Below are 23,101 nucleotides of genomic sequence, written 5' to 3'. Positions count from 1 at the left end.
ATCTTTCTTATTTGCACAATCTCAACTGCAAAACTACAATAGCACTAGGTAGAGCGCATACCTCCGCCAGGCTGAATAGTTTACGTTTTGTATCCCACTGATAGGCCGGATCTGAATCGCGACCATTCGTCCTTGTCACACACCAAAATCTAATCGGCTTGTTTTTATCAACTACGCAACTCATCCACCAAGTTTTGTCATAACCTATCCATAACCTTTTGGAATATCGTACTTTATATCGTTTTTGCCCCATCTCTCAATGGTGAAGAATCACTAAAGCAATTAAAAAAAATCTCTTATCCGGATCCACATTTGGATCTTCACTAAAATCGAATCAATTTGTCCTTATCAGACACCCAACCCCTCCACCAAGGTTTGTTCAAATACGTCCACAACTTTTTGAGATATCTTGCTCACAAACAGTTAGACAGGTGTGAAAACATAACCTCCGTCCACCTTTGGTGGCAGAGGTAATAATACACTCAATTGTACAAGCAGTACACGGACTCGCACTCTCGAAAGGCCCAAGCAGCCATCTATATTTCGTTGTGCTGTCATCCACATGTTGTGACGTCAATGAAGAATGACCGCATTGGGACAAATGACAAAAGAACATTGTTCAAGATTATTCATCGTTTATCCCAAATGCCAAACCTCAAACAGAACAGGTGAACAGAAACTAAAAGTGAAGGATCAGACAGATTTGATGATGCAAGATGAACAAAAAAAAACTTGGAACCACCAATGAAATAACCTTCGTCAAATTCCAAGTTCATTTGCCGAAAGAAATAGAAATGGAGCTTAAAAAAAGACAAAACAAATGAGAGAGACAGACAGACAGACAGAGACATTAATAACACAATGCCCCCCCCCCAACTTAATTTTTCAATTTTGCTAAACTATTCCTTTATGTTGAATTCTTATGGGGCTCCTTTAATCACAATTTCCAACTCACTCAAAAACACTCAAACCACAATTTGATAGTCGGTTTGCACTCAACAGTTCTCTCAAACCTCAAGTTTTGTGTTTAAATATAATTCAACAATAAAGAAAGGAATCGGAGACATTTACAGTTTACTGAACTTGGGTGTGTTCCAGGTGTGTGTGTGTGTGTGTGTGTGTGTGTGTGTGTGTGTGTGTGTGTGTGTGTGTGTGTCTTGATGGAAAAACCCACACTCAGTTTGGCACTTAGTAACCTACTATACCATACAATGCATTTTCGCAACAACACCTACATCAGATAACATCAAACAGACATAATTTAGGGTCCAATTTTCAGAGGATTATCTTTGACTTTTGCAACAAACATTCTCAAAATGCATCCCATTTTTCGTCTTTTTATCAAAGTGCTGCCCACTCCCACTCCCCTCCATCTTTTCTTTCTCTCCTCTTAACAATTACCTCTGAATGCTCATCTTGTGCATCAGGCATTTTAAAAGGCAGCAAGCATTGAACGTCAGTATGAATGTTGTCAATGCACGAGCGTTTCTCACAAAAGGAAATTGCTGGTGGAGGCCTGTTGATCATCGCCAGCTGAAACCCTTTTATACAGAGATGTGACATTCAAAGTAGACATGAACTTCCTAAGTATTTGTCAAACTTTTAAATTGCTTCCAATCACAGCGATTGATGGAGCAAAATTACAATTTTCCATCATGGGAAACCTTCCCCAATCGAAAAGACAGAAACTGTGTTTACCTTCTGCATCTGATCGTCATTGCTTTGCGGTCATTCGGTTCACCCCAGTGAATTTCTCTCATTTCCTGAGGTTAATTATGTAACACAGATCGAAAATAAAGTTCACAACTACCTTCAACCCATTCTTATGTGTCCCATTTTACCTGGCAGGACCACCAGACCATTTTGCGTGCCTGGGCAGTCAAGGACTTTGCTCCAAACTGTCCACTGTATGTGCAGATCCTGAAACCCGACAACAAGTTTCACGTGAAGTTCGCAGGTGAGATTATGTAATTCCTCATCTTCTTCCTCTTTTTTTTCATCAATATTCCATTCCATTTTAAAATCCATCTACAAATTATCTTCCCAATTTTGGAACTTTTCCAAACCAAAGCCCAAATTCTTGCCCTTTGGCACTTTACTCATTTATCCCCCCCCCTCCCCTCCTTCAGACATTCATTCTTTATTATGAACATTATCCCAAAAGGAGAGGCTATTATATGTTAGTGTATGTTAGTGTATGTATGGGAGTTCACATGCACAACAACTTTAATATCGCGCCCCTAAAGCATGAGTCACATTTTCTCTACGGCTTGGATACGGCGGCCGTATACCCCCCCCCCCCCTTGAATTGACAGAAACGTGCCGCGGCCGCAGAGTTTCTGAGGTGGCCTCAGGGCGGCCCTACGCCGTATAGCTATCTTTTACAGGCCATAGGGGTCTCCATGGAATTAAAGCGCGGAGTTATAACTTTTTTCATTTCTAGGTAGGCCGTAGCAATTCGACAAGCTGTAGCCATGACGTAGATGTGTTCCACGTCGACCGTACATAGGGCGTACGGTGGGCTTGCGTTATTCGTGCGTTTTCCGTAGGCTCTTATCAATGAAAAATTAATTTTGCCAACCCCCAAAAAATTACGGCGGCCGCACTATTTCCACGATTGCCTTAGGGTCCCCCTGCGGTCGCCTTGCGGGCACCTTGAGGCTACCTTGCATCTGCCTTGAAAATTCTATGGCCGCCGCAGGGACGCCTTAAGGTCACCGTGCGACATCAAATCAAAGACCGTATGGCACCCCCACGTTTTCGGTCTCCACAATTTCTAAATACCCCGTGCAGCTACCAAAAAATAAAAACATATGTGACTGCTACATTGTGTGACCGTGGAAATACTGCGGCCGCCCTATAATTGCTCATGGCTGGAGATTTTTTTTCGACCCTACGGCCGCCAAGCCAAGTGTGACTGAAGCATAAGCAACCTTAAATCGTCTGGTGTTGCCTAAGCAGTTAAGGTGTCTGGTTTGGGACCTAAGGGTCCTGAGTTTGAGCCCCTGTTATTACCATTGAATTCACACCAAGTGGGGTTGACTCAGCCTTTCATCCTTCTGAGATCAGTGAAATGAGTACCAGTGTACTATGGCAATAACCATTCGGGGTAACCTGTGGTAGAGTGGTATCCCATCCAGGATTGTACTCCTTGCCAATGAGACTGCATCAGCAGCCCTATGCGCCTTTACGGCATGAAAGGAATGGTATATTATTATTAAGCAAATAATCCCTACATCTACTGTAATCTATATCGTTCATTGTGAGGCATTAAATAATTATGTCACACACACAGTTTTGTGTAGTAATGAAATCGGTTTAATGTTTTTTGATATTTAAAGTACAAATGTTGAATTTTAAAAATGTGTTTATTAATCTATAAGGAGTCACACTCGATGGCTTGTCATGTGAAAGGTGTCATCTCGTCAAATACCTGGCAAAGCTCTGTGTTGTAAATGCTCAGTCTTGTTTCATCATTTGTGGTAACCAGTTCGGTCATCCGATCAAGATCGGGCGGAAAGTAACCCATCAAGCAGATTGATGTTTAAAATTGGAGCAAAAATGAACCCAGGAGTTCACCATGGCAATGATGGGCCAAATGGCCTCATGTCCTTGTTTTCGGTCATACAGGATCATGTAATGACTACTTACACTCAGTCTGGTCCCTTGGCAACTATGGACCCTTTGTATATAAACTACCATTCTGCGTACGGAATAAAATATTTAACTGCAATTGGTTCGAAATTGCAATTGGTTCAATGGGTTCCAAGGTGTAAAACAAGCTCCACCCCTTTCCCTGCTGGGGGAGCACCTGACCGACAATGCTTGATCACCCAGATCGCTGTTATTTTTTGTTTTAAACTGAATTTGATGAAGAATTGCAATTTTTTAAAAGTGATGTTGACTGACTGCCTATTATAATAATTTGGTCCAGCAAATTTTGGGCAGTTTTCACAGAGGTACGGAATTGTATAACAAACAAAAAGAGCATGACACACACATGTGGTGGGGGAAAACTCGCTCGTGTATATATATGTATGTATATATATATATATATATATATATATATATATATATATATATATATATATATATATATATATATATATATATTGTTGTGGTTACCAGATTCGCAAACCACCATTCAGGTCCCTTAGGTGAGGTATCTCGGTAAGTGCATGTGTAGTTAGGCCCAAACCCGTTGTCTAGTGGGAATACATGTCATTTATACGTGCTGCGACTCTTCAGGATAGCCGTTTTTCTTTTACTATCTTTATTTTGGACCAACCGCCATGATCACAACCACAACATCAACCACCAACCACAACGCCGCTTCACCACAACCGCCACGACCTTACCGTCACAACTCGCCACCATCGCATCACCGTCATCTCGCGCCACTCATGGGCACCGATGCTGGACTCATGCAGAACGCGCGTCGAACAGCGTGTACAAAATCACGGATTTTCTGCTTCAAAAACGGATCAAAAACGACACACGCCCACTTTTTGCCGTCCAATCGGTGAGCGAGGGGCGAATTGGCCCCGCCCCCAGGGCGATCGATATATGCAAATTTGTGGATCAAAAAGCCTTCACGCCCACTTTTTCTCGGGCCAATGGGGAGCGAGGTGAAAGGTCAAAGGGAGGGGGTCAAAGGCGAAGTTACGGGGGGATAAAAGGACGGTGTTCGTCAGTCAGAGGAGAGTCAGCAGAACGAGAACGAGGAGTCAGAACGAGAAAGAGTCGCAAAGGAGAAGGAGTCGGAGAGTCAAGAAGAGGAGAGTCGGAAGCAGAGGGTCAAGACTTCGCGGGCGGTGGAGCTGCTCGTCGTGTGCGTTGGAGTCGGAACGGAGGGGACGGAGCTGTGGAAAGGCGGCGACACCAGACGAGGGGGTGCTCGCGTCGTGCAGGAAGCTGCACCCGAGGGAGGCCGACAGCGCGACCTGGCCGAGGTGGAGACGCTCGTCGCACATAATAAAGATCCTCTATACCCCGAGCATCAGCAACCCCCTCCTGTTTCCCCCCGCGCTGAGATAGTGCGACCAAGGGGGCCCTCTCCCACCCCCTGCCAGGCACTGTCCACGCGGCCCGCGGGGTGCGGGGCCACCGCCGCTCCGCGTCTCATCACCAGACGGGTAGGCCCGACCCGGTCTCGGCCTCAGGCCTGCCCCATTCTTGGGGATTTCTTTTCCTTGGTTTTGGGTATGTGTTGTCGGCGCCGTCTGTGAAGTAGAATTGTATAAGTGTTGCCGTGTGCTCGGTAGTCGGTATTAGCTCTGCACTGTGTTTTCACTTTTATGTTTGCTTTTTGTGTAAATGGAATTGTGTTTTCTTTTTTTGTGTGCATTTGGTGGAATTGTATTTGTGTGCTTTCCGTTCGTCGCGAATAAATGTGCTTTATTGTTGAACTGTTCTCCCGCTTCGCTTCGTCTTTTCCCCCATTGAACCCTCATCTTGCTTCACGTAAAGGGTTGGTAGTGGGCTGAATACGCCCGATAATTAATCGAACCGTCGAGGTCGACGATAACACCGCTCGGTTATTCTGATAGTACGGAACGGGTCGCTTAAGTGGCCCGTGTCCGAAGTCGACCTGCGGCGAGGTGCGATCGCCCGGTCTACCCTCCGCGTGGGTACTTAGGTAGTTCGAATTTGGCGAGCAACCCTATCCCACGCGGGGGCTGATTGGCTCGATCGCGGTGAGACCGAAAGGTCCACCCGTGACTGGTTCCCGGCGTTAGTCCGAGAGGGTCACGACTGGATTGTCCGTCCGGTGGGCGACGTGCCGCGATTCGAGTTACGTGGCCGTCCGCACGCCGGCGGGCGCGGAATCCGCAACACTGGTGTCAGGTCGTGCGATACAAATTCATCGCCCTCCTCGCGGCACTGGTATTGGAGAGCGGGACAACAGGCTCTCCTGTCTCCAGCGAAATTCACGGGAATCGGTCCAGGGGTGAGAGAAGCGACCCCCGATTCCCTCCAAATTACGAGCGAGCTAAATTAACCCTTCACGAGAAGCAAGATGGCGTCTCAAGGCGAGCGGGTGCCGGGTGGATTAGGTATGTGTAATAGTAATGTAGAATCCATGGCTCAGGACGAGATCACCGTGCAAGAGAAACCCGTACCAGAAGGTTGGGAAAGGCATCGATGCCGTTCATCTGGTCGATTTTTTTATTATAACCCCACCGCTAAATGTAGTCAGTGGGAGTGGCCAGGGCAGGTGACAATACAGCACGTTATGGAACTCGCGCAGAGCATAATTGACGGAATGAAAGAAGGGAACAACGAAATGAAGAGAAATACGCAACAAATGGAAAATAAAAAAATGGATGGAAACGCACTCGAAGCGAAAAACCAATTAAAAGAAAGCCAGGAGGAGACAGAGGAGGGATTGAAGGTCGAAACGGTGGAGTGTGAGAAAAGACTTCAAGACATGACGAGGAGAGTTGATAAGCTGGGACTGGAGGTAAAAACGGAGACAGAGGAACTGGGAAGACGGGTAGAAAACCACAAGCGCAAGCCGGAAGAACAGTTAGAAGCCAAAGCAAAGTCTGAGTGTGCGGAGATGAGAAAGGAATTGGAAAAGAAAGTTTCTGAGTTACAGAAACACCAAAACAAAGAGAGGGAACTACAAAACGAACTGAGAGTGTTAAAAGAGGAAAGGAAGAGAACGGAAAATGAAACTTTAAGAAACCACACTGTACAGATCGAACAGCTGGAAGCGAAGGCCAGACTAAAGAATGAGGAACAAGAAAGAGTAATGAAGGAAGAACGAATGAGACAGAAGAAAGAAATCAGTCAGTTGAAAGAAATGACGAGATTGCAGAAGGAGGAACAAGAAAGACAGTGGAATAGAAAACTGAAAGAGTATGAATTTGAAACTGAACGACAAAAGGAAAAAAATAGGTTTGAATACGAGGAGAAAGTAAAGGAGCAAGGAATGAAGCAGGAAGGAGAAATCAGGAGATTGAAGGACACAACGAGATTGGAGAGGGAAGAACGAGAGGAACAATGGAATAGAAAACAAAAAGAACATGAATCTGAGGTTGACCAATTGAAAGAAAAGCTGAGGCTGGAGTACGAGATGGACAAAGAACAGCGAATGAAACACAAACAGGAGATTAACCAAATGAAGAAAACCATGAAACTGGAGAAGGAAGGACAGGAGAGGAAACGAGGAAGAGTAGTGAGAGAACAGCGAATGAAACACAGGAAGGAAATGAGCCAATTGAAAGAAACGATGAGATTGGAAAACAAAGAGAAGGAGGAATAGTGGGAGAGAAAACAACAACTCTATGAGTGTGAAATTGAACAACTAAAACGGAGGGAGAACGAACAGCTAATGGGGTTCAGAGAGAAAGAACGACTTAGATGGGAAGGAAAAAGGAACCAGGAAGAGACAGAAAAAAGGAACCAGGAGAGAAAATGTATAGAGACACGGGAGACAGAAAAAATAGAGGAGAGACTGCACGATGAAGACGGGGTAAGTGACGCACACACACACACGGAGGTAGTGGAGGATAATGGGGGTGAGCTGGCGGACTGGGTAGAGACCCAGTGCGAGCACCTGGATGGCCTCCTCCAGGAACGAGGGGAAGGAGTATGCCCCCTTGAGGCGAGTCACGACCAGGTGAGTTCGGTCGTGCTTTGCGAGGTTGAGGGGACGAGTGCTGTGGACAGGTGCACGGAGAGCTTGGGGGGTATAGAGGCCCCGGAGACCCTTGTGGGGACACGAATCCCCAGGGTGGTTGTCCCTGTGTGTGTGGTGCAAGGTGTGAGTGCGGCACCGTGTGTGGAAGCGACCCCGTGTGTGAGTGGTGTGGTGGCGATGGTGCCAGAGTGCGTGCTTCCCAGCACGCCGGGTGTGGATGGGGCACCGTGTGTGAGTGAGGCCGTGTGTGTGAGTGAAACGGCCAGTATGAGTGAGGCACCACGTGTGAGTGGTGTGGTGGCGATGGTGCCGGAGTACGTGCTTCCCAGCCCCGCGTGTGTGGGTGAGGAACCGTGTGTGAGTGAGGCACGGAGTATGGATGAGGCACCACAGGTGAGTGCCCCCGCGCGAGTGAATGGAGCACCACGTGTGAGTAGTATGGTTTGTGTGAGTAGTGAGGCACGCGTGAGTGAACGGCCGTGTGCAAGGTCGCTGTGTGCCAGGGAGACCGTGTGTGTGAGAGAGCGGTATGTGAGGGAGATGTCGGTTGGCATGCGGGAGCACACAGCCGCATCTCCCGGTGTGAATGTGATGGTGTGGACTGTGTGCGTCGTAACACGCAGGTGTGCGTGTGTTGAATGGAGGCGACGACGGAGACATGGGAGGAACGAAAGCCGAGTAGCGGCTGTAGTTGTTTCGAGGACCGTGCCGGGTTCACCCAGCCGCGAGCACGAGGTTCGTGCTGTGCAACGCACGAGACCACCACGTGCTCGCTTGCGAGAGTGAAGTCCCGGTCCGGAAACGCATGCGGTGGATTTGCCGATCCCGCGGACGGACAAAGTTTAGGCAGGTAAATGGATTTGGACCGGACGGGTTCTCCACGCGATCGTGTGTGTTAAGCTCCAACGGGCAAAGCACATGTGTTCGCGTGGGGAACCCCTCGAGACGTGGGGCTTGTGTTTTTTCTGCGCACGGTGACGTCATGGCTGCACGTGGGGTTGGAATCCGGCAGGAGGGGTATCTCTGCCGGATGGCACCGTCCAAGGAGGGACGAGGAACACGTGCAGCTGCATGACGTCACGGACAGGTGCAAAGTGCGCGAGCTCTGAGTTGCCGCGCAGGTGCTGCGCATGGAAAAAAAAAAAAAAGCAAGCCTCACTTTCGGGTGTACAGGATTCCTGGGCAAGGGGTGAAAGACCCCCTTACCGGGGCACAGGATGGAAACTAGTTAGGGGGAAGGGTTAGCTTAGTTAGACCGACTTCATGGGGCAGGGGTAAGTCCTCATGGAGTCCGTGGAATGGATTAGTTAGAGGGATTGTAGCCAGATTTAGGTGGGGAAATTGATTAAAGAGATTTGGAGACAGTGACTGACAGTGAGTGTGTAGAGGGGACGTAGTTTAGCTACGTAGTGTTAAAAGGAACGTGCTGTAGTTTAAGGGACGACGTGGGAGCACGAGTTAGTTAGGGGAGGTAGTTAGGAGGATGGCAGAGTTCAGCGGTGTGTGTGTTGAAGAGTTGGTGAGTTGTGAGGTGAGTACTTGTTGAGTGAGTGAGGCCAGCGGGTCTGTGTGTATGGAGTGAATGGGGAATGCATGGTGCGATGAGTGATTGGGGGGAGGAGTGACTCCCGCCCAAGGGACCCCGGGGTCAGTGTAGAGTGAGTTAGCTGGGTTAGTCAAATTGAAAAATGGAGGTCGTTTTGCTGTTGGTGGGAAAGTAGGCTCGAGACCCATTTGGAGGGGTGCAGGAGCCCTGTTGACGGGCTTGGGAGCGTGGCTGCGAAAGGTGAGTATCGCTGAGTGGGTACCCCGGGCACCAGGCTAGTCGGCCGCGGTAGGCCATGGGCCCATGGGGGGCCGGGATAGAGTAGTGGGCACGGGTGCGCCTGCTTGGTGCGGGGGCCCGGGCGCCATTAGCCGCGTGGGCAGTGTTGTGGGCACGGGTGACCCTCGGAAAGGGGCCCGGGAGGCCGGCCTGCCACGTGTGCGTTTCAGGGGAGGTGCCATGGGGGCACTCCCGGTGTTAGGGAGCTGGTAGGCTCGGAGGCAGTGTAGTGCCCGGGGGTGCCATAGCGGGAGATTCGGCAGAGGGTCGTGCCTGCCAAAGGGAGCCACGTGTCCCAGCCAGGAGACCGTGTGAGGGCACGGAGAGAAAATTGGGGGGCGAGGCCCGAAATTGTGAGGACACCAACACAGGCGACGGGAATCTGGGTTGTTAGAACCAATAGTTTAAGCGAGAGGCGCTTGTTGAAAGCCCCGGGGTAGTTTAAGAGTTAATGGTTAGGGTAGATTAGGAGATGTACCCCTCCGCACCATCCATCCCCTCGCTGTCGTTGTGGGCCGCTGGACCCACTTTGGGTTAAGATCGCCGAACTCTGGGGAGGCCATTCTGAGGCTTGAGTTGGGCCTCGACACAGGACGTTAGCTCTCCCTTATTCCCCTCCGGGAAGGGAACGTAGGGGTTGGGAGTAGGCTAGGTGACAGAATAGGTTAGCCGAACAAGGACGATAAAGGGGGTTAGGGGACGATTTATAGTAAGAAAGAAAAAAAAAAACAACAAAAAAATAAGTTGGGGCTAAATTGGGGTTTGACAAATTAAGGGAGTGGGTATGTACAGTGACAGGCAAAGGCGATAGGTTGGGAGGGAGATAGGTAGGTAGGTCCGAGCCCGCCTTCCGAGTGGCCAGCACCACCGCACTCCCTCCACCAACCTCCATTGAACGGCAAAGGCTGGCCAACTTCATCGGCTGGCCGTGTTTTGCTTCAAGGCGGAGGCCGGCCAACTTCATCGGCAGCTGTGTGCTGCAAGGCCTGTGCCGGCCAGTTCATCTGCTGGCTGTTTTTCTTCGAGGCCTGTGCCGGCCAGTTCGTCTGCCGGCTGTGTTTGCCTGCAGCGGCCTTCTTCTGCGGGCTGTGTTTGCCTGCTGCCTTTGCCATGCCATGCCCACTGCCCACGTTCACCAGCCCCGTTCAATTTTTGCTTTGCCCCCCCCTGTTCATTTCCATGTGCGCCAGGATCAGAAAGCAACAGTTTGCAAGCTGCGAGAACTGCCCTGTTGGCAGCTACAACACGGGCCTGCAGTGGCGGCCCGTGCACCGTGTTTGCGTCCATCCATTCATCCATCCATTCATCCATCCATTCATCCATCCATTCGTTGTGTTCATTGCGTGTGCCACTTGAGCTGGCACGGAGACTGCGTTGTGCAGCCCATGCACCGTTGTGGTTCACTGCGTTCAGTTCAAAAGGGAAGGCCTTGGACTGCGTGTGAGCAGCCAGCCACGTTCCCTGTCACCTGCATTGTTTGAGCCAGAGACTGCATGTGGGCAGCCTGGCTCCCTGCTAACTGCTTTTCTTTTGCAGAGTTCATTGATCCTGGGCCATGGTTTAGTGTAAAATTTGTAAGTTAAAGTAAGATGTACTGTAAATATGAGTGCGCCCCCGGCATGTATGTCTTAGCGCCGGCAATTTTATTTAAGTCGTCCGTGTGAGTGAGTTTGTTTAGGTAGTTACGCAGCCCTCAGGTTATTTATTTTGGGGACACGAATACCATGAATGTCGCACTCAGGGATCCGTAGGTAAAATGTACTAGGGGAAAACTACACATGATGGCACACGGAAATTTGACGACTCGGGACGAGTCTGTAAAAAGGGAAGGGGGTAGTGTTGTGGTTACCAGATTCGCAAACCACCATTCAGGTCCCTTAGGTGAGGTATCTCGGTAAGTGCATGTGTAGTTAGGCCCAAACCCGTTGTCCAGTGGGAATACATGTCATTTATACGTGCTGCGACTCTTCAGGATAGCCGTTTTTCTTTTACTATCTTTATTTTGGACCAACCGCCATGATCACAACCACAACATCAACCACCAACCACAACGCCGCTTCACCACAACCGCTACGACCTTACCGTCACAACTCGCCACCATCGCATCACCGTCATCTCGCGCCACTCATGGGCACCGATGCTGGACTCATGCAGAACGCGCGTCGAACAGCGTGTACAAAATCACGGATTTTCTGCTTCAAAAACGGATCAAAAACGACACACGCCCACTTTTGCCGTCCAATCGGTGAGCGAGGGGCGACTGGCCCCGCCCCAGGGCGATCGATATATGCAAATTTGTGGATCAAAAAGCCTTCACGCCCACTTTTTCTCGGGCCAATGGGGAGCGAGGTGAAAGGTCAAAGGGAGGGGGTCAAAGGCGAAGTTACGGGGGGGATAAAAGGACGGTGTTCGTCAGTCAGAGGAGAGTCAGCAGAACGAGAACGAGGAGTCAGAACGAGAAAGAGTCGCAAAGGAGAAGGAGTCGGAGAGTCAAGAAGAGGAGAGTCGGAAGCAGAGGGTCAAGACTTCGCGGGCGGTGGAGCTGCTCGTCGTGTGCGTTGGAGTCGGAACGGAGGGGACGGAGCTGTGGAAAGGCGGCGACACCAGACGAGGGGGTGCTCGCGTCGTGCAGGAAGCTGCACCCGAGGGAGGCCGACAGCGCGACCTGGCCGAGGTGGAGACGCTCGTCGCACATAATAAAGTTCCTCTATACCCCGAGCATCAGCAACCCCCTCCTGTTTCCCCCCGCGCTGAGATAGTGCGACCAAGGGGGCCCCTCTCCCACCCCCTGCCAGGCACTGTCCACGAGGCCCGCGGGTTGCGGGGCCATCGCCGCTCCGCGTCTCATCACCAGACGGGTAGGCCCGACCCGGTCTCGGCCTCAGGCCTGCCCCATTCTTGGGGGATTTCTTTTCCTTGGTTTTGGGTATGTGTTGTCGGCGCCGTCTGTGAAGTAGAATTGTATAAGTGTTGCCGTGTGCTCGGTCGTCGGTATTAGCTCTGCACTGTGTTTTCACTTTTATGTTTGCTTTTTGTGTAAATGGAATTGTGTTTTCTTTTTTTTGTGTGCATTTGGTGGAATTGTATTTGTGTGCTTTCCGTTCGTCGCGAATAAATGTGCTTTATTGTTGAACTGTTCTCCCGCTTCGCTTCGTCTTTTCCCCCATTGAACCCTCATCTTGCTTCACGTAAAGGGTTGGTAGTGGGCTGAATACGCCCGATAATTAATCGAACCGTCGAGGTCGACGATAACACCGCTCGGTTATTCTGATAGTACGGAACGGGTCGCTTAAGTGGCCCGTGTCCGAAGTCGACCTGCGGCGAGGTGCGATCGCCCGGTCTACCCTCCGCGTGGGTACTTAGGTAGTTCGAATTTGGCGAGCAACCCTATCCCACGCGGGGGCTGATTGGCTCGATTGCGGTGAGACCGAAAGGTCCACCCGTGACTGGTTCCCGGCGTTAGTCCGAGAGGGTCACGACTGGATTGTCCGTCCGGTGGGCGACGTGCCGCGATTCGAGTTACGTGGCCGTCCGCACGCCGGCGGGCGCGAATACCGCAACAATATATATATATTTTTTTTTACTGGCCGGAGGCCGCCAACCAACCGCTCTGAACGGAGCCGCAAGTCGAGTCGGCCCGACCGATCGCCTGGAATATAGATCGCCGCCCGGATAACTCCGAGCGACGGGTCCTTGTACAAGAACCGAAATACGCCAATCGGCAGATCACGTGGGGTAGGGTCGATTGCCAATCTTCAATTTACCTAAATACCCACGTGATCCAACTACCGGGGTATTCCACCCTCGACGGATCTCGTACGGAACAAACCGCCGAGGCGAGCTTGTCCGTGCGCGATTCCGAGCAGCGTAATCGCCGAGAACCGTCGGTCCAAATGTCCCTCTATTACGGCACACCAACGGCTTTCTAACTCCCAACACACGAAATGTTCAGTCAATGAGGGAATGGAAGCAATGAGCAGGTTTACATTCACACAAGGACATTTATTAAAATGAAACACGTATGCAATTAAACAAAACACGTAAGGCAAAACACGTATGCAATTATACAAGCAACAAAAGCACGACAAAAGAACTACAACCGTCTACTTATTATGTACAGTCATTTACACTTAACAGCAGTTCCTACTTATTAGACGGGCCCACGGACACACGTACGCACGCATGCATGCACGTGCGCACACACACACACACACAAACACACACACACACACACACACACACAAACACACACACACACACACACACACACACACACACACACACACACACACACACACACACACACACACACACACACACACAAGAAACGGTGGCTGAGGCCTTTAATCACGAAGCTCCAGCTCGGAGGACAGGTGAGCTGGAACTCAGAGCTTGATTCGAACATTTCCACCTCGTGTGGTTTTCAACTTGTCCGGACCAGGGCTCCAGCGAGAGCGAGCTGGATCAAAATCGCCGTGAGCCGCGTTCCTTCCCGAGCTCCCGCGAATCCTCCCGCGCTTCTCAACACATGCCAGTGAGATGAGGTGCTGATCCTTCCTGTCGATGCGTCGCTTCCCCGAGGAACCAACTCCAAGAAGAGGCCGATGCGTCACACCAAGCTGGGAAACAAAATGGGGAACAAAAAGCTCCACGAACCAAGAAGAAGAGGAAGAAGAGGAAGAAGCCTCCACTCGCAGCTCGAGCCGAACAACCGGCTCAAGTTCCTTCCAAAACAAAGCAGCAGCCGAAGCTCACTGAGCCAGCCGAAGCAAAAAGCTTCCGAAGGCCTCAAGCCAAGCAGGACCCGACAGCTGCTGAACGACTGCTCTCTCCGAAGCAAAAAGCTTACTCCTCCCACGGGACTCAGCACACGAACTCTGCACACGAGACTCAGAACGGGACTCTTCACGAACTCTGCCACGGGACTCCCACGAACTCAGCCCACGAACTCAGCCCTACCACGGGACTCCCACAGGACTCTTTTTGAACAAAGAAAAGATGTCCTCTTTATCCTTTGCACCCCCTCCCCCGCACCCGGCGTGACTCATGCCCTCGTGATCCACCCCCCGCTCAACCACGGGTGGGAGGGAGTTGTTGACGTCACCGCAGGGTTCTTCTTCCTCTTCACAGAAGAGGGGAGGGACGTCTCCATTGTTTGCTCCCAAACTATTAAACTGATCCGCAGTGCATCTAATCGATTTCAAAACATTTAAACAATGGAAGGTGAGCTATCTAGGGAACATGCACTTATCGACATAGGTGACTAAGGGAACCTGTATGTTGTGTGCAATTGAATTCCAAATTCGTAACAATATATATATATATATATATATATATATATATATATATATATATATATATATATATATATATATATATATATATATATATATATATATATATATATATATATATATATATATATATATACACACCAGGCATTTTTACCCATCGCTTTACTGATGGATTTAATCAACAGATGGCATGTTGTACTTCACAAACATTCTGCTCTATTCACTCTATAATTTGCCTGAGGTCATCTTCCATCTCCTTGAAAATCAGCTTGCATCACCTTCATCAACCATCCTTGCTACTTATATATGGCTTGAACAAAAATCACTTCCGCTTCTCTGCGGAGCTCAGTTGTGGATGCTTTGGTTTGAACCTTAACTTTAAATGAGTGAAATGAAACATTTTGAAAATTTCGAATTATTCTCACTGATATTTCAACATCACCGTTATGCATATTGTTAAGTTGTTTGTGCACGGGTGTGACCTACACAAGAAGAAGATGATTTGTAATAATGACTATACCACCGGATGTCGCTATACGATACGCATTCACATAGAGAGAATCGGGGTCTTCCCTCCACCCTGAACCCCCTCCTCCTGATATGCTTCCCTGACAGAAACCCTACTTGGGGTACCCTGAGGCAGCATGCAAATTTTGTTTTAATGAAAAAATAATAATTTATTGTGCCATGGGTTCAGGGTGTGAGGAGGACAATAATTTTCTTGATGTAAGTACTGCATACTATCGCATCACGATATCACACTTGTAATACCCCGGTGTGACAAGATATTACAAGTTGTACTAAAATAGTTATGGCAAACAGGTGCCATCCAAGTCGAGTTACCTTTTGACTCTTTCCCCATGTATGGCTGATTGCTAAACGTTGGTAGCCTCATGCCACGAACAATGAAAACTGTATTTTTCTTTCTCTCCAATCCATACTCATTCTCCGACTCCTCGTTTTACCACCTGCAGAGCACATTGTTTGCGAGGAGGAATTCAAGTATGCGATGCTTGCCCTCAACTGCGTGTGTCCTGCCATGTCGACGCTCACCACATTGCTTGTGCATACATCTCGTGGACAGTAAGGCCCGACCGTGATCAGTGTGATTGTGTTCGGACTGCATTTCCGGGAGTAATTTGAAGTTGCCCTCAAACTCTATTTGGCCTATTATACTCTCGTCCACTGCAGCAGGTTCAAGAAAGGCCTCTCTCTACTCATGTGGAGGGGTGTTTCACAAACTCACCACACTTGTCAATCGCCGGTTGATGAGTTTTTGGAATAAAACTCACACCAGCAACTGGAGAAAGAAATGAATGTTAAATTGCTCACTGAACAGCCAGCGCAGTTTCACCCAGTTGAACGCGCCATCATGGTACCACGTGCCCGTGGTTTAAGACCTTGCTGAGTGGAATGGACGTGCAACCAACTGCCCTTTTACCACAGTCTGAGTTCCATGATTTACTTTTGGTTTCATTTCAGCGCTTTACAGTGAAAGTCCGGTTCAGCAAGAATGGCTAAAACGGTTGGTGAATACAGTATTAATAGTAACTAGCCGAAACCCCGTCACAGACGGATTCCGAAGGTTGACTATTGCCACTATGTGCGATGCACTCTTACAGGTACGAAGTTTCTTTCAGTCCAGGTCACAGTACCGAGAAAAACGTGACGCGACCGCTAGGAGGACCACAAAATTGGTCCTTCAGTATTAATATATAGATGCAAGAGGTGACTCGTAAGATTTTGTTTTTAATTCCATGTCACATGACTTGAGTGAAGATGCTGTTGTGGGCACCAGAGGTCAAAAAGAAGACGGTCAGAAAATGAAGAATAAAGAGAGAATGTCATGGTCGATGTTTTTTTTTCCTCCAAACTCGTTTAAGCTTGTTTACCTTTTACCTCTCTTGTGGACCCTCCCTCCTTTCCATCTGAGGGTTGATTTGAGGTGGTTTCATTTAAATGGTAATTTCGTTTGTATTTTCATGTGCGCATTATATATTTATTTATTTATTTGCCTCTTTTTTTTTTTAATCCAGTCCTTGTAACCATTTGTCCTTGAATATAATCTATGTCATTGGTCCAGAAAAGGTAAGACAGTTATGGACTGGCTCTGACTAGCTGTTCTAAGGCACACCTTTAATGGTCAGTGGTATTCCTCCAACTCCTCCTTTATATGCAGCACACAGATGCGGGCAGCATCATTGGCTATGGGCATGCCTGTGCCACTGATGAAATGCCACTATTACCAGTACACTGCTACTCATTTTGCCAACCTTAGAAGGATTACGGACTGAGTCAACCCCACCTGGTGTTAATTCAATGGGTAAACAGGGGCTCAAACTTTGGACCCTAAGATCCCAAGCCAGCCACCTGAATCGCGAAGCCAACACCAGGCGTTGCTGAGTGGTATTACGTATTATCAGGCGATAGCCATGGCTAGTGCAATGAGGCACTGGCACTGGTGTCTACTGCTGCTGTTACCTCAAAAATCTCCTCTTCATTCTCTCTCTCTCTCTCCTCTCTCCTCTCTCCTCTCTCCTCTCTCCTCTCTCCTCTCTCTCCTCTCTCCTCTCTCCTCTCTCCTCTCTCCTCTCTCCTCTCTCCTCTCTCCTCTCTCCTCTCTCCTCTCTCCTCTCTCCTCTCTCCTCTCTCCTCTCTCCTCTCTCCTCTCTCCTCTCTCCTCTCTCCTCTCTCCTCTCTCCCTCTCTCCTCTCTCCTCTCTCCTCTCTCCTCTCTCCTCTCTCCTCTCTCCTCTCTCCTCTCTCCTCTCTCCTCTCTCCTCCTCTCTCCTCTCTCCTCTCTCCTCTCTCCTCTCTCCTCTCTCCTCTCTCCTCTCTCCTCTCTCCTCTCTCCTCTCTCCTCTCTCCTCTCTCCCTCTCTCCTCTCTCCTCTCTCTCCTCTCTCCTCTCTCCTCTCTCCCTCTCTCCTCTCTCCTCTCTCCCTCTCTCCTCTCTCCTCTCTCCTCTCTCCTCTCTCCTCTCTCCTCTCTCCTCTCTCCTCTCTCCTCTCTCCTCTCTCCTCTCTCCTCTCTCCTCTCTCCTCTCTCCTCTCTCCTCTCTCCTCTCTCCTCTCTCCTCTCTCCTCTCTCCTCTCTCCTCTCTCCTCTCTCCTCTCTCCTCTCTCCTCTCTCCTCTCTCCTCTCTCCTCTCTCCTCTCTCCTCTCTCCTCTCTCCTCTCTCCTCTCTCCTCTCTCCTCTCTCCTCTCTCCTCTCTCCTCTCTCCTCTCTCCTCTCTCCTCTCTCCTCTCTCCTCTCTCCTCTCTCCTCTCTCCTCTCTCCTCTCTCCTCTCTCCTCTCTCTCTCTCTCTCTCTCTTTCTCCTCTCTCCTCTCTCCTCTCTCCTCTCTCCTCTCTCCTCTCTCCTCTCTCCTCTCTCCTCTCTCCTCTCTCTGTTGCATCATTGGGTGGGACACGGCTATGTCACTGATGCAGTGTCCCCCTTTCCAGTACATTGGTACTCATTTTGCCGACCTCAGAAGGATGACAGGCTGAGTCAACCTCCTGGTGTATTAATTCAGCGGCCAACGGGGCTTGAACTTAGGATCCCAAGCCACCACCCTAACCACTAAGCCAACGCCAGGCTTCTCTTCATCCTATGATATGGGAAGCAGCAATCTGGTGAAGGAAGGGTGAGAGAGAACAACAACACCAGCCGACCATGTCCACTGATTTTTATACCTCATCCTGTGATCCATACTGTAATGATGCATCAATGACACAACACCATTACAGCCAATTGTTTTTGTTGTTTTTTTGTGATTGAAGGTCGTTTGTGCACAGGTGTGACCTGATAATGGTTTTCATAATGTGTAGTCTGCGATACAGTGTTTGAGGGGAAGCAGTTATATCCTCTCCATAGCGGCTCAAGGCATCTGTGATAAACACCAATGCTGAATGCCCATGATCCATTTGACCTTTAGTTTTGCAGACCTGTGAGCTCGATCCATCACCTATTTCTGAAAAGATGTTTTCCAGAGGTGGTTTCCTAGTTTCCCTTTCAGCAACACCCAGGAAACTGGCTTGGTACTTACTTTAGTCAGGGTAACCGCTGCATTAAGTGACAATCCAATTGGACAGTCAATCACAATCACTAACTACCCTGGAAGTCCACTGAGACCCTTATACTTCCCCTTGATTGTTCTTCACATCATGCCACTCTCTTGTAGCTTTTATTTTTCTTAGGATCACATCAGATATCACTTGCCCCATATATTTGCATGCATTGTAGACAAAAGGTATAATGTTATCTCCACCACCGAAGTTGATCGGATGTTATGTTTTTACCCCTGTCTGTCTGTTTGTTTGCCTGTTCTTTGAGCAGGATATCTCAAAAAGTTATGAATGTATTCGGATGAAATTTGGTGGAGAAGTATGTTGTGTGACAAGGACGAATTGTTTAAATTTTGGTGACGATCCAGCTTCAGATACTGGAATTTTTAAATGATTCTTCACTATTGAGAAATGGGGCCAAAAACGATATATAGCATGATGTTTCATAAACTTGTGTTCGGATTATGGCAAAACCTGATGGATGAGTTGGTTTGGTGACAAGAACAGGCCGATTAGATTTTGGTTCATGTCCAGATGCAGATCCGGCTTGTCAGTGGGATACAAAAGTTAAACTGTACAGCCTGGCAGAGGAATGCGCTCTCCTGAGTTCTGTTCTAGTTTTTACATGTATTCTCAACATCTTTGGCAATGTACTCCTCTGTATGTCTTATGAGGAATTTATCCTCGTAGAAACGGTTGTTGTCAATCTTGTGAGTTGCACTCAGGAGTACAGAGCATTGTAAAGGTGATGTAAGCTTACACACCGGTTCGTGTTGCCCGACACTTCCATCTCCACAACCTCCTTCTATTGACCACTTTCCTCAGGAAGATGATTCTATTCGGAGTAAAAATATATAATCATTCTCTGCACTTTCAGTGGCAACTCAAAGCCTCAAACATCTGATCGAATGAGGAAATGCCACGACTTGCTGTCTCAAGGTCCATTCGTGTTGAGTGGTGTGTCCAGCAGACACGTGAGAGAATATAATGAGCCGGAGTGATGGAAGATTCAATTGGAACTTGTCAGACTGCCAGGAAATTAAACTGCCAGGAAAGTGCAGGCAGGGAGGGTATCTGTTGTATACTTTTGGGGTACATTGTTCGGTTGTTTGCAAGGACACTAACACTGGCATCCCAGAGGTTGTGGATTCAAATACAACTTTAAAGGAACCTGCATTCAGGATTTTTATTCCAAGATTCAGGAAGTCAACATCGTTTTACGAGAACTGCCACGTCGCTATTGTATTGTTGGTAAAAAGCCAAGCTGGTTCATCAACGACCTCCAGGGAGAGAACAATCTACCTGTGCCACCTGCTCTCATCTACATGTGATACTAGTCCACTCATTATACTTACAACTTGGAGAAATGCATTCCCACAGCCATCATTGTTACTTCTGACATTTCAGGAAATGTTTTGGTATCATAGGGTCATGGTAAAAGACTATATCAAGCTGTTGCTTTGCAGGAATGTGTTGATAATTTATGACCCCATTATGGAGCCAACAGGGTGGAAAAGCATAATCTGTTGATATTCAGCTTGCTGTATTTGGTGAAAACTTTCACTGTATTTGGTGAAAACGTGTCGTTGGCTTTCCTTTTGAAGGTCTCATTTGAGAGCTTCATCCTCTTTCTCTGCTCGGTTTGGGATTGACACCGTGGCACTTGATGCATTGCTCGGTTTGTTCAATGCATTTGTGCTGGTTTAATGAGTTAAATACACAGCCTGTGCAATAGAAGATGAGTGGGTATTCATGAAGGCTGCATTTTACTCTTCTTCATGAAATATTGTCCCCCTTCCCCCCCCACTCCGACAAGGTCGGAGGTGGGGAGCATTAAAATGAGCTCCGTCCGACCGACCGACAGAACGATCATCTGTCCATGTACTTTTGTGCACTTGAACATTTAGCTTTCATATTGCAGCTATCTATTCCTCGTGACATTATCTCATCATTTTCTTCATCAGATATTATTTTCTCACAATTCATAACTTAGGGCCCTGTCACACCTTGACGTTTTAGCCAGCGTATGGCAAGGTCTCAAAATGTATGTAAAACGCTGGCATACGCTGAACTATTGATGTTTTTTTTTCAGTTTTGGGCGTATAGTAATGTGTTGGACGTATGCATAACGTATTAGTAACGTACACAGAACGTTTCAATGACATATAGATAACTTATACCAACGAATGCTGAGCGTGTTGTCGGCGTTCACAACCTATGCCCAACGATAGTCTAACTTATGCATAGCGCGCGGCAGCGTATCGCAGATGATGACGTGGCAAAGGCTATTAATAGGCTGCGGCTCGACGATTCAAATCATAACCGCACTAGACATCGAAGTGTGAAGCCGCTGTCACACCTTGATGTTTTAGCCAGCGTATGCCGACGTAGGAAAAATTTGCTGAACCAAGCTGGCACACGTTGAGTACGTTATGGGTAAGTTTTGTATATGTTAAGAGCATGCTGGCATATGTCGTAGTACGTCGAGAAATTTTCAGCATGTTGAAAATTTTTCGACGTACTCGGCATATGACACACTTTCCATATACGCTGGCATAAGTTGTAGGCACGTTACGCGATCGGTGACACACGTCGACACACGTTGCTTGTAAGTTACTCATAAGTTGAAACACGTCGAGGTAATGGTTAGCGTCAGTGTTCCAGACTCCCTGTTTTTTTTTTTTCTTCGGTATGACGGTGATGTTCACACTTCGATTTGTAGTGCGGTTATAATATAATATAATTAATTAATTAATATAATATAATTAATATAATATAATATAATTAAAAAACAAATCGAAGTGTTAACATCACCGTCATACCGAAGAAAAAAAAAAACCAGGGTGTCTGGATCACTGATGCTAACCATTACCTCGACATTTTTCAACTTATGAGTAACTTACAAGGAACGTGTGTCGACGTGCCGACAACTTATGGCCAGCATTATGCAGAACGTGTGAGTCATACACTGGCATACGTCGAAAAATTTCAAGCATGGAAAATTTGTCTAACACCTCGGCGTACTACGACGTATGCCAGCATGCTCTTAACGTATACAAACTTACCCATAACGTTTTCGACGTGTGCCAGCGTTTTAGCCAAATTTTGCATACGTTAGGCATACGCTGGCTAAATCGTCAAGGTGTGACAGGGCCTTTATATACACACAAACCAACACTTGTCACGGGAAAGGGTGGGAGTCCGGAGGGAGTGGGTGGGATGGGATGAGGTCGCGGAAGGGGTGGGAGGAGGCAGGGTGTGGGGTGGGACTTCAGAGGAATGGTGAAGGAGGAGGGAGAGGAAGACGTGGGATGGGAGTTCGAATGGATGGGGGTGGTGGAAGGAGGAGGGAGGAGGTATGGGAAGTAGGAGAAGGGGCTGGTTGGGAGTCCAGAGGGAAGTGGGTGGGGTGGGAGTCTGGAGGGAGGAGGTGGCAGGTGAGAGGGGAAAGGGAGGAAGGAGGGAGAGGAATGGGTGAGAGGAGGAGCAATGCTGGGTACCTTTGCCAGTACAAAATAAATTTGGATATTGAAAGTTTTACTTTTAATTCTCGAAAGTTACAAATACCCACACAGGATTCTAAATGGCGTGGGGATAAGGGCGGAAAAATGCAAATGGCTTCTTCTGTCATCGAGATGGCAAGCTTGGAGCAACAATTCACATTTATTTCAATTTAAATGCTCTAATGGCAGCAAGGTGCTCTATTTTAAACTGTTCGATATATTTAGCTTTTTGATGTGTCGAGTCCATAATAAAAAATTGTATTTGCGTCAAAAGCTAGTGACCAATTGTAGTTTTATAGTGGGATACATATTATATTATCATGTGCTTGTAATAGCCACTTCTACAAATAACATATGCAGAAATAGTTTGTGGATTTTTGTACGATAAATAATCATGAATTATTGAAGTAATCAACACTAGCTACATTAATGCTAATTAGAAGAAACCACAATAAAAGTTGCAAATTTGTAAATATGTGAAATTCGTTTTCATCAGCTTGTTCCTTTGCTTGAAAGCCTTTGAGTGGGTTCAGAATGATGCCAAGGAATCAACTTTCAACAGAACACCATGTGAAGATCTAAACTCTGTGAGAAGAAGGGCACACTATGAAGAGAATCACAAAAAATCTGAAGATCCCCAATTATGATGCGAGCTACACTTTGCAACGCCTCAAATAAACTGGCTCGCTACAAGACAAGCAATGGCTCGGAAGACCCAAAATAACTCCTCAAAGTAAGACAAGCACTTGAAGTTGTGCAACTTATGCAATTAAAGAAAATCAA

General features: G+C 47.9%; 1 protein-coding gene across 5 annotated transcripts in view; it reads left to right on the top strand.

The window, feature by feature from the left end:
- LOC147012792 (potassium channel subfamily T member 2-like) overlaps nucleotides 1–23,101 on the top strand; it is a 316,478-nt gene that overhangs the window by 248,667 nt on the left and 44,710 nt on the right. For all 5 annotated transcript variants that reach the window (XM_085853982.1, XM_085853980.1, XM_085853985.1 and 2 more), the window contains 2 exons: nucleotides 1,849–1,957; nucleotides 15,742–15,850. In XM_085853982.1, coding sequence (XP_085710108.1) covers nucleotides 1,849–1,957; nucleotides 15,742–15,850 — 218 coding nt within the window. The remainder of the gene's footprint in view (nucleotides 1–1,848; nucleotides 1,958–15,741; nucleotides 15,851–23,101) is intronic.

The sequence above is a fragment of the Eptatretus burgeri genome, chromosome 14, assembly GCF_056783735.1.
Source record: "Eptatretus burgeri isolate ZD-2024b chromosome 14, Ebu_testis_v1, whole genome shotgun sequence".
NCBI lineage: Eukaryota > Metazoa > Chordata > Myxini > Myxiniformes > Myxinidae > Eptatretus > Eptatretus burgeri.
This window is presented reverse-complemented; position numbering and strand designations above follow the sequence as displayed.